A 13,622-nucleotide genomic window follows, 5' to 3' on the forward strand; every position below is an offset into this window, starting at 1 on the left:
ACTGCATACATAAATTACAATGGGACTGTTTCTTTAACTAATGAGATTTGAAATTCCTGTTTCATGTCACATTTTTCCACCCTTTGATTGGTTGGTCAAGTCCAATTAGTAAAACACATCTGTACAAATTGCACATATTTCATAATCTGCAGCTCTGTTGATGATGACACTTTAAGATTTGTTTGTTAAATATTTATTTTGATCTGCTCTAGATGACATTTGTGGCACTTGGGTATATTTGTAGTTTAATAGGACCAAGAAATAAGTACATTAAAAATGACAACCATCTCTATATCTTCTTAAATACACTCAATGTTTATTAGAAATATTTAGACATGAAAAGAACGCTTGTTTAGTCATTTTAATTAGCACACGACTCGAATAAAAATATGAAGAGGTGATACAATGAGTCAATGTTCTATGACGCTGACTGTAAATAGATTTTGAATTTTACAGTAAAGTGGTGTTTGTGACGGTCTATTCTTTGTGGTTATTAATATTGATTATTGGAAAATAATAGGGGAGGGAGGACATGACGTGATAAAACTGCTAAATTTGTGCACAGCTATAAACAAGGCATTCTTGTGTATAAAGTAGCATTATTGTTACGATTTTTATGATTGAACAGTCATATGTGGCAAAAGGTAGCTGCAAAATGGAGTGCAAAACACCTGAGGTTTTTCATGGTGACATATCAATTTCCCCCTGTGGACAAAACAACATATTTTGCTTTCAAATGATGGGAGTGGACATCTTTACAGTACAGGGAACATGAAGGTTAACCAATCCCTCAAATGCAAAGGACAAAAGAAGAACAGTAGTGACGCTCAACCCACACTATTTCTTTGCTTGCTTGGTGACCATGTTGCGAGGGGGAGTGACTGGACGGCTGCCGTTGGGCTTCTTCTTCTCGGCTGGTTTCAAAATCTATTTGTTGAATAGAGAAAGAAATATGAGGGCAAATACAGTATGTCATTAATAAATTCTCATTGGCATCATTATAAATCATCAATAATAATAAATCATCCAGTCTGCATTCAGACAAAAAAGAGATGCACAAAAATGGTTGAGATTGTCAGTGTGTTGTGCTATTTTGTTATTACCGTATTTTCCGGTGTATAAGGCATATAAGGCACACCCCCAATGAATGATGTATTTTCAAACTTTCCATATATAAGGTGCGCCGGTCTATAAGGCACACCGGATTATAAGGCGCACCTTCAATGAACGAAAAAAGTTTTCCAAATATAATATATAAATATATAAAGGTTTTCCAAATATAAAGCACACCGCATTATAATGGGCGACATACAGTAGAGGCTGGGGTTAAGCACTACTTCTACAGGAGGAAATGGGAGTCGGTGGCTGCTGACAGTAGTTGCGAGACCTGTTATGGCTCAACATTACTTCACATACAGTACAAAGCGCACCTGCATATAAGGTGCAGGGTCATCTTTTGAAGAAAATAAAGGCTTTTGGGTGCGCCGTATATACAATGGAAAATACATAACTTTGTTGCTGTAAATTCAGAATTTCTTCATTGTGAGATAATTACACGTGTTATTATTATTATTGTTATTATTATTATTCAGGAATAATCATTTGATTAAAAAAACAGAGGGGTTTATTAAAGGATAACCGACATCACTTTTTTGTCTCCTAACTGACATCAGAAAAACGTTTCATAGCATCTAAAATACCCAAAACACGCAGTATGATATATTTAATCAAAGGCAAAACACCAATAAAAATGACTTAAAAGTGTCCAAAATCTGCAAAAAAATGAACCCGGAAGGGGCCAGTTTCAGAAGGTCCCGCCCCCTTGTTCGTGCTGTCACCCCAAGACGTCTTGCCTTGCTGGAGAATCAAAATAATGGCTTCAGATTCAGAGAATATGCTTTCTTGTTACTTATCCAGTTATGAACATGATTCACATAGTTCTGAAGAGGAAAGCATACATGTTTGCAATCGATTAAAGAATTTATTCCGTGCCATTTTGAGGCAATAGGGTGGGGGGGTGAAATGTTGCACCAAAAAGAGGCAGAAGAGGGCGACAAAGCTCCATGTAAGGAATTAATCAGCCCGTTTCCACAGGCTGATTAATTCCTTACATGGAGCTTTGTCGCCCTCTTCTGCCTCTTTTTGGTGCAACACGAAGTTTTCAGACCAAACAAGTACAGCAAAATGCATTGACGTGATGGAAGGACTGCTACAATGTTTCCTTTTTTCTGTCAGGGGCGTTCCTTCAGTGACGTAACATGAGGACTCGTCACCAACTCAAAAACAAGACTTCCGAAATATTTAGTGCGAGTCTTAAAACGTAAAATATAGCTATATGCGGTGGAATCTTTGTAAAATACGCTCAGTAGATGTCATTTGAAGACATTTTACAAATTATGGACACAACTTGTACGGAGACGTCGGTTGTCCTTTAAGTCCAATAAATACTTTGCTACCATATTTTATTTTGAATACCTAAAGTGGTTACTTGATGAAAGGGTTCAATTCAATCAGAAGCTCATCACCCACTTTATGAGGAGTTGACATTCTAACCACTCGACAACCAAGCTGCCTTACAGCAAATACAGTGATGGAATAATTCCTATCGACATGAACTATGCCTGCATTCCGTTCTGAGTCTCCCCTTACGATACGTATGTTACATTGACTTTTTATTAATTTACAAAAAATGGTGGTAGTCAACAAAGACAATCAAAATAGTCAGTCCATAATAGAATGGACTGGCAGGGCCTGGTCTGCATGTACAATTTGAAAACAAGCTCTATTTTAATCTGCTGATAATTTAGAAATGATAAATATGATCACATACTTTTCTAAAACACAATATATGTGTGCCGCAGTGACGTGCAGTCAGGGGGGGCAGGTGAGGCCATGCCCCCAGTTATATTCATTTAGTGATTTGTACTTTAACGTTATTTTCATTTAACTTCCCCATTTTGGGATTTTTTTTCAAAATCCGTGAATTTTCACATTTACCGTTCAAATACTAAGTAGAGACGAGCGGTGAGGCAGCAGCCTCACCATGGATTGCGCAATGACTATTCGAACTGTGCTGGCTTGCTCTGCAGTGAGACCGCATTGCTATCCCTCTGAATATAACTATTAAAGTGTTCAAAAACGTTTAGTATATGAACTAAATTTCTACAGTTTAGCTGGTATGTATGTATGTAGAGCCACTTTACATTCTAAACACTGTAATACAGTGTTTATTTTATTTTTATCAAAACTGTGTGCATAGGTGAGTCACACAGTTCTCGTGCCTCATGACAGGGGGCGCTGATGATTACAGAGATTCTTCCTGCACCTCCTCGGCTGCAGAATAGAATTAGTGACAACAAGCTACAGTAAACAATTAGCAAGTTAAGTGCAACCATCCAGTCATTTTTTCGTGTTGCTTGGCCTTATTTTCAGAATGGAGGATTACATACAGATCTAAATTGAAAGAAATAGAGACTGAAGAAAGAGAAGGAAAGCTTCTACAAGGAAGGTATAGATGCCTTTCTTCAGAAGGAGCGACGCATGGACTTCATTCATAAGTAAAGGTAACACGATAATAACGTTTTTTTTTCTATGCTACAGTTTATTATATAAAGAATGCTGACATGACATTTTAAACAACACACGTTAACTGTTGCCAATCAAATTGTGAATAAGCTACTCTGTAGAGTTCATATGTTTGTAAATCTGACTGTGATGACATCAGTGCCTCACCAGGCATGAATCTCACCACACGTCACTGGTGTGCCCTCTGTATATATTTGGCAATAAAGACAAAAGCTCTCTCTGCGAGTGTCTTTCCTCCTACGTGCCCGCCACAAAATGATTATCTCCTGGTTTCAACTGTCGATCCAATGCCAAACTTGGACAGAAGATATAATACTCAGTCAGATATTACTTTAAATGTTCAACTCTCAATTTAGATATGATAAAGACATACTGTACATAATTTCAAATTTTACTAATGTAAAACACTCCAAAATGCCAAATTATATTACCTGAAAAGAACACATGAGGGTCTCATCTACACTCATCATGGCACCAGCATTGTCAAATTCCCCACAGTAATTCGGGGCAGAGAAGAGAGTGACAAGCTGCCGTTTGGCAAAAAATTCATAGCCATCCTCAACAACCTGCAACAAAGACAAGTGGAAATGACCAACTATTCAGACTTCCATACACGACACTAAACATATCCAAATCCATATTACTGAAGGCCTCAAGGGAAAAGATTGAAACTAATGAAGGGTAACAGTTACAAGGAGAGAAACCATAGAATATGTGACCTTGTAAATGTCTCAATCACATTTTTTCCAGAGATGAAAGTGGATTTTCCTGAAAATTCTGAGGGGAAAATGAGATATAAAATGTCAAACACTTGACATTCTATGATTAATCTGTCTTTTGTGGGTAGATGTGCACCATTTGTGGCTTCCGTTCTTGGAGAAATTTTTAAATCTCCGAGATGTGGCGAGGTCATGAGAATGCGAAGGGAGTTGTGTTACTGGTGTTAGTGCCTCAACATGGCTATGCTTGTAAAAGCAAAATTTGGATAAAATAAGAAACAAAGAGATTAGCAGAAAAACATGTCCGCATGACGTTGAGCATCTTGGCGCCGCCGCTAGTTTAGGTAGCTGTTGTCGTAGATCAAAACTTTGATTTGTGACATTGATTGCGTGAGCGCTGATTGGTTGAAACAAAGAGACGCACACGTGTGTACATGTTCGCGCTGACGCACTCACAGCAGAGCTGCGGGCCACTGAGTGCTGAGGCGTGCTAAGCTTGAATGATGTCACTACAAGCAAAACAACGAACTCAAAGGTGTGTTCGTTCAATATCCGGATTAATTTTAGGGAATTTTCCCTCAATTTTCCAGAGGAATGTTCATGAAAATTTGAAAAATCCAGAATTTTGGGAAAAACAAGTACACTTTCATCTCTGTTTTATGGTCTTAGAAGTACCTGGTGGGCACGACAGATCAGATCCAGGTCATGCTTATGCAGAAACTTAGCAACCACCTCTGAACCAAAGGTAAATGATACACCTCGGTCATTCTCCCCCCAGCCCAACACATCCTTGTCTGGATCAGACCAGAGCAAGTCACAGAGCAGGCCCTGGTCGGGGACGTCAGTGGGACGCATGATCCGTCTGATCTGCTCCATGGACTGCAGGTCAGGAGAAAGTCCTGTACAAAAAGAGCAGACAAGTACTGTACAAATAAACACGGCTTTCTGGTGACGTTCGCTTAACGTCAGTTGGCAAACTGCACAGTGCCCAGTCAAGGACAAATGAAAAAGACAGACATCAAGGTAACTACTTGGTTTGAATCCTAACTGCAGAAAATTGCTATTGTTGTCAATACCGAGTGAGGGTTGGAGGAACATTCTATGGGTACACAGTATACTGTATACAAGTTCAACAGAGCATGAAATAAAGGATGTAATTAACTCTTCTCACGTGTAACGAATCTAACTCTGTAGCGTAGCAAACAAGTCTACACCGGTTGCGTTCACAGGTCCCATTTTATATCGATGCTGCTCCACAAACTAGCATTTACTCCAGGCTAAATTTTTAAACCACCTCCCTGAGCAGGGTTAAATTTGTTCCAGTTTAAGCAATTTTCAGGGGTTACACCGATATACAGAGCCTTGCAAAAGTATTCGGCCCCCTTGAATCTTGCAACCTTTCGCCACATTTCAGGCTTCAAACAAAGATATGAAATTTAATTTTTTGTCAAGAATCAACAGGTGGGACACAAACGTGAAGTGGAACAACATTTATTGGATAATTTAAACTTTTGGATTGTTTCAGGCTATAATTTTGCTTCTTTGCAATTTGCAAATGTCAATTTTTTTGTAACGGTCACCGTTGTGAATGTATTTGCTACATCACATTCATCAGCAGCACTGGCACAGACATCGCATGGTGAACTGCAGGGTTATATTACTGCGGTCAGGTAAGAGAAAGTTGTACAACAAAGGTAGCTTTCAACATCGGCTTGGGTGGAGCCAAAAAGTACCAAAGTTGGAAAATGGGTAATGAAAAAATTGGCTTGTCTGAGAGCTTCTGGCAGCCAAATTACACAACAACCAGATTTATTAACAACATACAACAATGTTTTTTGTGGGAGCAGAAGCCCCTCCTTCTTATCGATAAGGCAACACCTTTGTACGGTGACGCTACGCACACATATTTTATGTCTATTAATTCCTTCATCTTCACACAAGTCAAATCGACAAACACCATTCCATTGCCACACTTTCCGTGGCATACAATTTAACTCTAATTTGAGGCATACGGTGACATACAAATATTCACCCAGCAGACGAGACACAAACCGCTCCACTCAGGAAGTCCAAAAATGGGTGTAGTTTACACCCCTAAAATGAGGCTCTTTTGCATGTTTCAGAGGTCAGGTGACCTGGATTTTTTCATTTTAATATGTGACATGTTTTTCATTATGGGTGGGGAAAATGGCACAATGTTACATATTTCATTCAGAAATAATAGTATTGTATTTTCCACACTAAAAGGTGAACTGGATTATGTGGCAGACCTTGAATGAATTGCCTATTTTGTAAAAAAAAATTCAGCCATTGGACGCACCGCATTGTAAGGAGAAATCTACGATGCGTCCAGTCGATGGAACTACACTCAAGGAAATGCCAACATAAACTACACCATACTCTAATTTATATAGCAAAGATCAGATGTCAGTAAAGTGTATTTAATAAAGCAGTACCAAAGTTGACTTAGTTAACCAACAGCGAGTTATGACATTGACTCGTTAACGTTGAACTCTCTTGCCGCTGCTCTATTTCTATGTTGAACTGCAAAACCGATCACCTTTGCAGTTTGAACTCTGCGTTGTAAGCATGTCTTCAGCAAAGACCCATTTTGAGGTTGACATATTACATAATGACTATACATAAGTCGCATTAGACATTAAAGTGAGATTTCAAGAAAATGGAAGGCTTTTAGATGCGCCTTTTTGAGCGGAAAATACTGTAGTAAAAATCAACTGTACGCAAAAATGAATGCAACAATCGAAGGCTGATTTTATTCATGGCATAAATATCTATGAAAAGATTTTTTTCAGTAAAAAAAATCTATGTGGTGTTTGATTCTGGCGCTTGCTAAGAAGGAAATAAAATCGGCAATTGTTTTCCAGGAAATACAAACTATTTTTGGCTGATTTTTTAAACATATTTTTGATTGTTTTTTTAACTAGCCAAATCTGCTTTCTTTCAGCTCAGACAAGAAAACTCACCTCCATGACAGCAAAAGATCTTCTCATCCACAATGGCGGCAATCGGCAGGCAGTTAAAACAATCTGTGAAAGTCTTCCAGAGCTTGATGTTGTACCTTCTTTTACCTAGTATGTGAAGAAAAACAAGCACATTCAATGAATAATTCTGTCAAAACAGTTAATCATAACACAATTTGCTGAGCGTGATAATCTGTGAACGTATAGAATATGACTCACACTCATCATAAAAGCCATATATTCTGTTGATTGATGCACACTCGTGATTCCCTCTCAACAGAAAGAAGTTCTCTGGGTATTTGATTTTGTACGCAAGCAGGAGACAGATGGTTTCCAGAGACTGCTTCCCCCTGTCCACATAATCCCCCAAAAATAGGTAGTTGCTTTCTGGGGGGAAGCCCCCATACTCAAAGAGCCTCAGCAAATCATAGTATTGACCATGGATGTCACCTGATAGAGAAACAGAACGATTAGTCTCTGACCTGCTTCAACTGTAATAAAGAACGCATGCTTATTTTAGGCTTGGATACCAGCACGGAGCGGTTTTCACGCGTAAAATAGATGTGGACATCTTACCGCAGATCTTGAGAGGTGCCTCAAGTTCTAAAAGAATCGGTTGACTCAGGAAGATTTCCCTAGATTTCAGGCACAGTCCGCGAATCTCATTTTCCTGCAGTTGAACATTCTTGCCAGGTTTAGCTCCCCTTACTGTAAACATAAAATATGCCCCAAATTTAATACGATACCCTAGCTGTATGGAATGGAATCATAAGAAGTTCGAAATATGTAGCAAGTATTTCACGTTTGAATGTCGCAACAACAGCTAGTCGAATTTCCAAGGCTCCAAAATTGTTGATAAACATGCTTAGTCGTAGGCGCGCCACAATTTCAAGGCAGGTTAACAGCATTTTGGACAAAACAAATGACTTGTACCTTCCAGGAGACGTTGAATTATGCTGTCTATGTTGAGTTTGTCGACATCGGCCATCGTGGTGTTGTCTGTGAACGTATCAAAGAAGTCGAATATAGGTCTCAGCACTAACTGGTAGCTCTGCTAGCATTAGCGCCTAACGCTAGGGTTTCGATGTTTTCCGGTGGGGGACAAACGTTCGTTTAAGCCTGTTTCGATGCAGACTCTCGAGCAACTAAACACATTACCGATATACGGAAGCTGAAAAACACCCTCATCTAAATATTAGATTATACTTAGCAATGTGGAATTGACGGGGACGGCCATTCGATGACACAAAGATGCCTTCGCCGTTTTTTTCACCACCGCACCTAATGGAAATTCGCACACAGCGGTTTTTGGAAGAGCCCCTCTGCTACCACCTACTGGAACGGAGGCCATAAAACGGAAACAATTATGCAATAATATAATACTCGTCACGTATGAATGACCCAAATTTAGAATTACACAAACGACTGTTTAATATGCGTGTGATCCTTATGAAAATGAAGCGGTTCAACTGGATGCCTCTTCATTTGCGATCAACACTTGACCAATTATGTTCATTGTGCCAATTGCAGACAAGAAATGCAGGTCGCATTTTATTGGAGGTGAATGCAGCTCTGTAGAGGGGCACAAACCAGTGCAAACTGTCTGCCTCTTCCAAGCCCAGGTAAATGTACAGGGTTCACTCAGGTGCACGTGCTTTCATCTTAATAGAAGGCTCTATTATTTTTCTGTGTGGTTTTATTGGTAGTAAGTAGTAATCAGTTCAGCTTTGAAGACACATTAGAGTTGCAAAATACACCTCTTCTTTTCATTTCGGCTTCAGGGGTCGCAGCGAATCAGTGTCCTTCATATTCAGAGGTTTGAGTCGCATGTTTGTTTTGGCCAAGCTTTTACGTCAGATGCCCTTTCTGACACAATTGTGTTAACCCTCTGCATTTATCCGGGCTTGGTACCGGCACAACAAGACACTGGCTTGTGTCCCCTTGTGGCCACAAAACAATCAACTCTCTGAACTTAATAAAGATTTAGATGCTCAGTAAAAGGGTCATCGGCACAGCAGCATTCAAATAAAGTAAAACTATACTCACCATTTGATGGCAACGCACCACTATATGTATATACTGTCATTTACTTTTAGGACACTTTTTTTATAGAATGTAATTTCCTTCTGGACAATAGACAAACAGTGGACCAGTGGTGGTCCGTTAGGGCCTGCAAGGCCTTCTCTGCTGGCCTAAAAATATCTGAATCACGAGTTCAAGTCCCACTCCTGCCTCCCCGTGTGGAGTTTGCATGTTCTCCCTGGGCCTGCGTGGGTTTCCTCCGTGTCCTCCTGTCTCCTCCCACGTTCCATAAACATGCATGGTAAAAACATGGTAATAGTGTGGTATGGTAATAGTGTGGTATGCGCGTCTGTATTGAAGATACACTCTTTCAAAGCCTTTCAATGATAAAGCAAACTGAGTGTGGGAGTGGGAAAAAGTTCCCATTAATTTGATGACATTTTAATATGAGGGGGTCGCCTGGTGATCCAATGGTTAGCCCATCGACCTCAGAGACCGAGGGTTCAATTCCAGGTCCGGCCTCCTGCTTGCATGTTCTCCCTGGGCCCGCATGGGTTTTCTCCGGGTCATCCGGTTTCATCCCACATTCCAAATACATGCATGCTAGGCTGATTGAACACTCTAAATTGACCCAGGGTGTGTGAGTGTGGATGTTTGTTTTTCGTGGGGGGCGCTGGAGCCTATCTCAGCCGTCTTCGGGCATCAGGCAGGGGACACCCTGTAATGGATGTCAGCCAATCACAGGACACAAAGAGACAAATAACTGGTCACACTCACACCTCGTGACAATTTTGAGTGTTCAATCAGCCTGCAATGCATGTGTTTGGAATGTGGGAGGAAACCGAAGGACCCGGAGAAAACCCACGCAGACCCAGGGAAAACATGCAAACTCCACACAGGGAGACCGGACTGCACTGTGAAGCCGGCGTGCTAACCAGTCAACTACCGGGCCACCCTTTCAAAAGAACATTTAACATAAAATGACAAAATAATATAACACAGCATATAAAACACAGACAGTCAAAATCAAGTCAAAGTCAAAGTCAGCTTTATTGTCAAATATGCTAATATGGATGACATACAGCACAGATGGAATTAATGTCCTCTCGGACCTAGCGTGAAAGGCACTAATAATGTGGCTAAAAAAAACATACAATGGACAACAGACAATACATGTAATTTCTGTAAATGTAAAATGTAAAGTGAGGTCGTGTCGTATGTAAAGTGAGGTAGTGACGTATGTAAAGTGAGCTAGTGACGTATGTAAAGTGAGGTAGTGACGTATATAAAGTGATGTACAGTGAGACCTCAACTTACGAACTTAATTGGTTCCCAGACAGAGTGTGTAAGGCGAAAAGTGTGTATCTAAAAAAATTCCCATAGGAAACCATTAAAATGGGAATAATCCGTTCCTGGGTTTCCATAAAATATACTTTTCAACTAAATAAGCCTTAAAACTACACACAGCATACCTTATTCTATGTATAATAAATAAGCTATTGTATTGTAATGAAAGAAATACACTGCATTGTATCATAAAGTCACTTTATTTACATTTGTGATGGTCATTTATGGCTTGATGGAATGGCGTTGGAGGTCGAAGGTCAAAGGGAATTGCTGTTTGGAAAGAGAGGCGCATTAGATGACGACTGTAATTAAAGAAATAAGCTGTGCTGTAAAATAGGACTGTTGGTAACTTAACCTCTAGCGCTGTTCGGTCGTGTGCTTCCGCCGAAGATCACTCCACCAGCCGTGGTGGGTGTGTATTATGAAAATAGTGCTTATTATAAGGTTTAATTTTCATAAATTTGATGTTTGTAAGACAAAAAGTTTGTAAATTGAGGTGTTTGTAAGTTGAGATCTCACTGTAATGTAGTAATGCAAAAACAAACAACAAGAAAGGGTTGAAGTGGTTGAAGTGAGGTCTTGCAGAAAAAAATGAGAAAGAACAAAAAATAGAGTTCAGGATGAAAGTACAGCGTGTAGCATGTCCTCAGAGTTCGGTGAGTGTGGCAGTGGGAAGGGGCAGGATAGGCAGGGCTCGGAGGGAGTTGAATCTCCGGACTGCCTGATGGCAGAAACGGTCCTTGAGCATGCTGGTCTTGGCTCGGAGACTCCGCAGTCTCCTACCCGATGGCAGCAGGCTGAAGATGCTGTGGTAGGGGTGGGATCGCCAGCGATCCTGATGGCTCTGCGGGTGAGGTGGGTGTTGTAAATGTCCTGAAGGGGGGGATGGAGAGAGACACCGATGATCTTCTCAGCTGTCCTCACGATGCGCTGCAGAGTCTTACGGCAGGACACAGTGCAGGAGCTGTACCACACGGTGATACAGCTGGTCAGGATGCTCTCAATGGTACCGCGGCAGAAGGAGGGCGTGATGGGGGTCGGGGCTCCAACTCTTTTGAGCTTGCGGAGGAAGTACAGGCGTTGGTGGGATTTCTTGGCCAGCGATGACGTGTTGTAGCTCCAGGACAGGTCTTCAGATATGTGCACTCCCAGGAACTTGGTGCTGCTCACTCTCTCCACTGCAGCACCGTCAATGGTTAGTGGAGCATTCTGGGGGCGCACTCTCCTGAAGTGCACAACAATGCCCTTCGTCTTCTCCACATTCAGACGGAGATTGTTGTCCTTGCACCACGTGGCAAGGCGGCTGACCTCGTCCCTGTAGGCTGTCTCCTCATCGTTGTTGATGAGGCCCACCACTGTTGTGTCATCCGCAAACTTTATGAAGAGGGTGGAACTGGGTGATGATGGTGAGCAGTCATGTGTGAGCAGAGTAAAGAGGAGGGGGCTCAGCACACACCCCTGGGGCTGTTGTTTCCAACTTTGACTGCCTGTGGTGTCCCCGCCAGGAAGTCCAGCAGCCAGTTGCACAGGGAGGTGCTGATCCCCAGTTTGCTCAGTTTGTCGGTGAGCTGATGGGGGATGATGGTGTTGAATGCTGAGCTGATGTAAGAGTCTCTGGTCTCCAGGTGGGTGAGCGCTGTGTCGAGAGCAGTGGAGATGGCATCATCGGTCGAGCGGTTGGGCCGATATGCAAACGGGAAAGGGTCATGGTTGGGGGGGAGGGCAGCCTTGATGTGGTTCATAACTAGCCGCTCGAAGCACTTCATGAGGATGAGAGTGAGTGCGACTGGGCGGTGTTCGTTGTGGCAGGTGGGGGACGACTTCTTTGGAACCGGGATGATGGTGGTGGCTTTGGGGCACGTGGGCACAACAGCCTGGCTCAGAGAGGTGTTGAAGATGTCCGTGAAGACATCTGTGAGCTCATCCGCGCAGTCTCTCAGGACACGGCCAGGAATGCCGTCAGTCATTCAATCTTAACCACTTTTCCTGGATACAAAGAGGAGTGAATCAAATTGTCCTTTTCACCGGGGGGATCAAAGACGTTATAGTGAAATGTGCACGTCTTCTACAAGCTAAATGTTGAAAGCAAACACAACGCCGTAGCATCCTTTAACGAAATAAGATTGTTTCAAATCTCCTGTCCCACGTAAATCCGCTGAAATTCCAAGGTGCAACAGTTCCATATATGCATCGGCGCTCTGCGCTGACGCTCCTTTCTTTTCATCGTCGGCTCTTAAAATTATGCATCCATGAAGCTGCAGACTACCCAACAGCACCAGTACATGTGCAAAACACAAGCGTACCATGTGTGTCCAGCAACAACAGTAAATGGCGCTGACATTCTTCCCAATCACAATTTTTGCTCCTACATGCATACTGCTGAGAAGGCCCAACAACCAAGCACAGATTACTATCAATGGCCAAAATTGCTGAAAACAATCCACACCAGTCCATACTGCATAACAACATCACTATGTGACAAAAAATAATGTAAGGCTGTTGAGGATCACTTGCTGACGGCTGCCCACCCGGGCACCATCTTGGAAAAAATAAAATAAAATATTTTCTCCTGTGGGAGGCCAGGTTTCCAGGGGTTAGCGATTTGACCTCACAGTGCAGCAGTACTTGTTCCTATTCGAGCCTTGAACATCCTTTGTGGAGTTTGCATGTTAGATTAGATTAGATAACGTTTATTGGTCTCACAGTGGAAAAATTCACAATTCACAGCATCAACGTTATGACAGGAAGAGGAAAGGAAAAAGTAGAAGAACAAAAGTCGAAGAAAGAAGTAGAAGAAGCGGTTTCCTCCTACATTCCAAGAACATGCATAGTGGGCTGTTTGAACACTCCGAATTGGTTTGTATTGACACGTGCTGACAGCAGTCAACTTTTCGAGGACAGTACAATCCTTGAAAGCTCACACATCAGCACTCAAACGTCTGCCAGTTTCGTGTTTGGAGACATTTGC

The 13,622-nt window shown here is 41.7% G+C and overlaps 1 protein-coding gene across 1 annotated transcript; it reads right to left on the minus strand.

Moving 5' to 3' along the window:
• Positions 1 to 294: 294 nt before the first annotated feature.
• On the minus strand, positions 295 to 8,585 carry LOC148899568 (serine/threonine-protein phosphatase PP1-gamma catalytic subunit A). The gene is made up of 8 exons (XM_088994903.1): positions 8,219 to 8,585; positions 7,862 to 7,993; positions 7,505 to 7,735; positions 7,289 to 7,393; positions 4,980 to 5,203; positions 4,017 to 4,151; positions 837 to 927; positions 295 to 705 (listed from the first exon to the last, which is right to left on the minus strand). Exons 1-7 carry the CDS (start codon positions 8,271 to 8,273, stop codon positions 838 to 840), a joined length of 972 nt encoding a protein of 323 aa, XP_088851029.1. The 5' UTR covers positions 8,274 to 8,585; the 3' UTR covers positions 295 to 705; position 837.
• Positions 8,586 to 13,622: the final 5,037 nt, after the last annotated feature.

Source organism: Hippocampus bargibanti, linkage group LG04 (assembly GCF_051943395.1).
Source record: "Hippocampus bargibanti isolate YZ-2025 linkage group LG04, ASM5194339v1, whole genome shotgun sequence".
Classification (NCBI taxonomy): domain Eukaryota; kingdom Metazoa; phylum Chordata; class Actinopteri; order Syngnathiformes; family Syngnathidae; genus Hippocampus; species Hippocampus bargibanti.

Bases quoted from the DNA above. Each gene is read 5' to 3' on its own strand.
- LOC148899568 (XM_088994903.1), bottom strand. From the start codon at position 8,273: ATGGCCGATGTCGACAAACTCAACATAGACAGCATAATTCAACGTCTC. The intron at 7,736-7,861 runs GTAAGATGTCCA...TTTCTCTATCAG, and splicing joins GGCACCTCTCAAGATCTGCG to GTGACATCCATGGTCAATAC. The intron at 5,204-7,288 runs GTGAGTTTTCTT...CTTTTTGTACAG, and splicing joins GATCTTTTGCTGTCATGGAG to GACTTTCTCCTGACCTGCAG.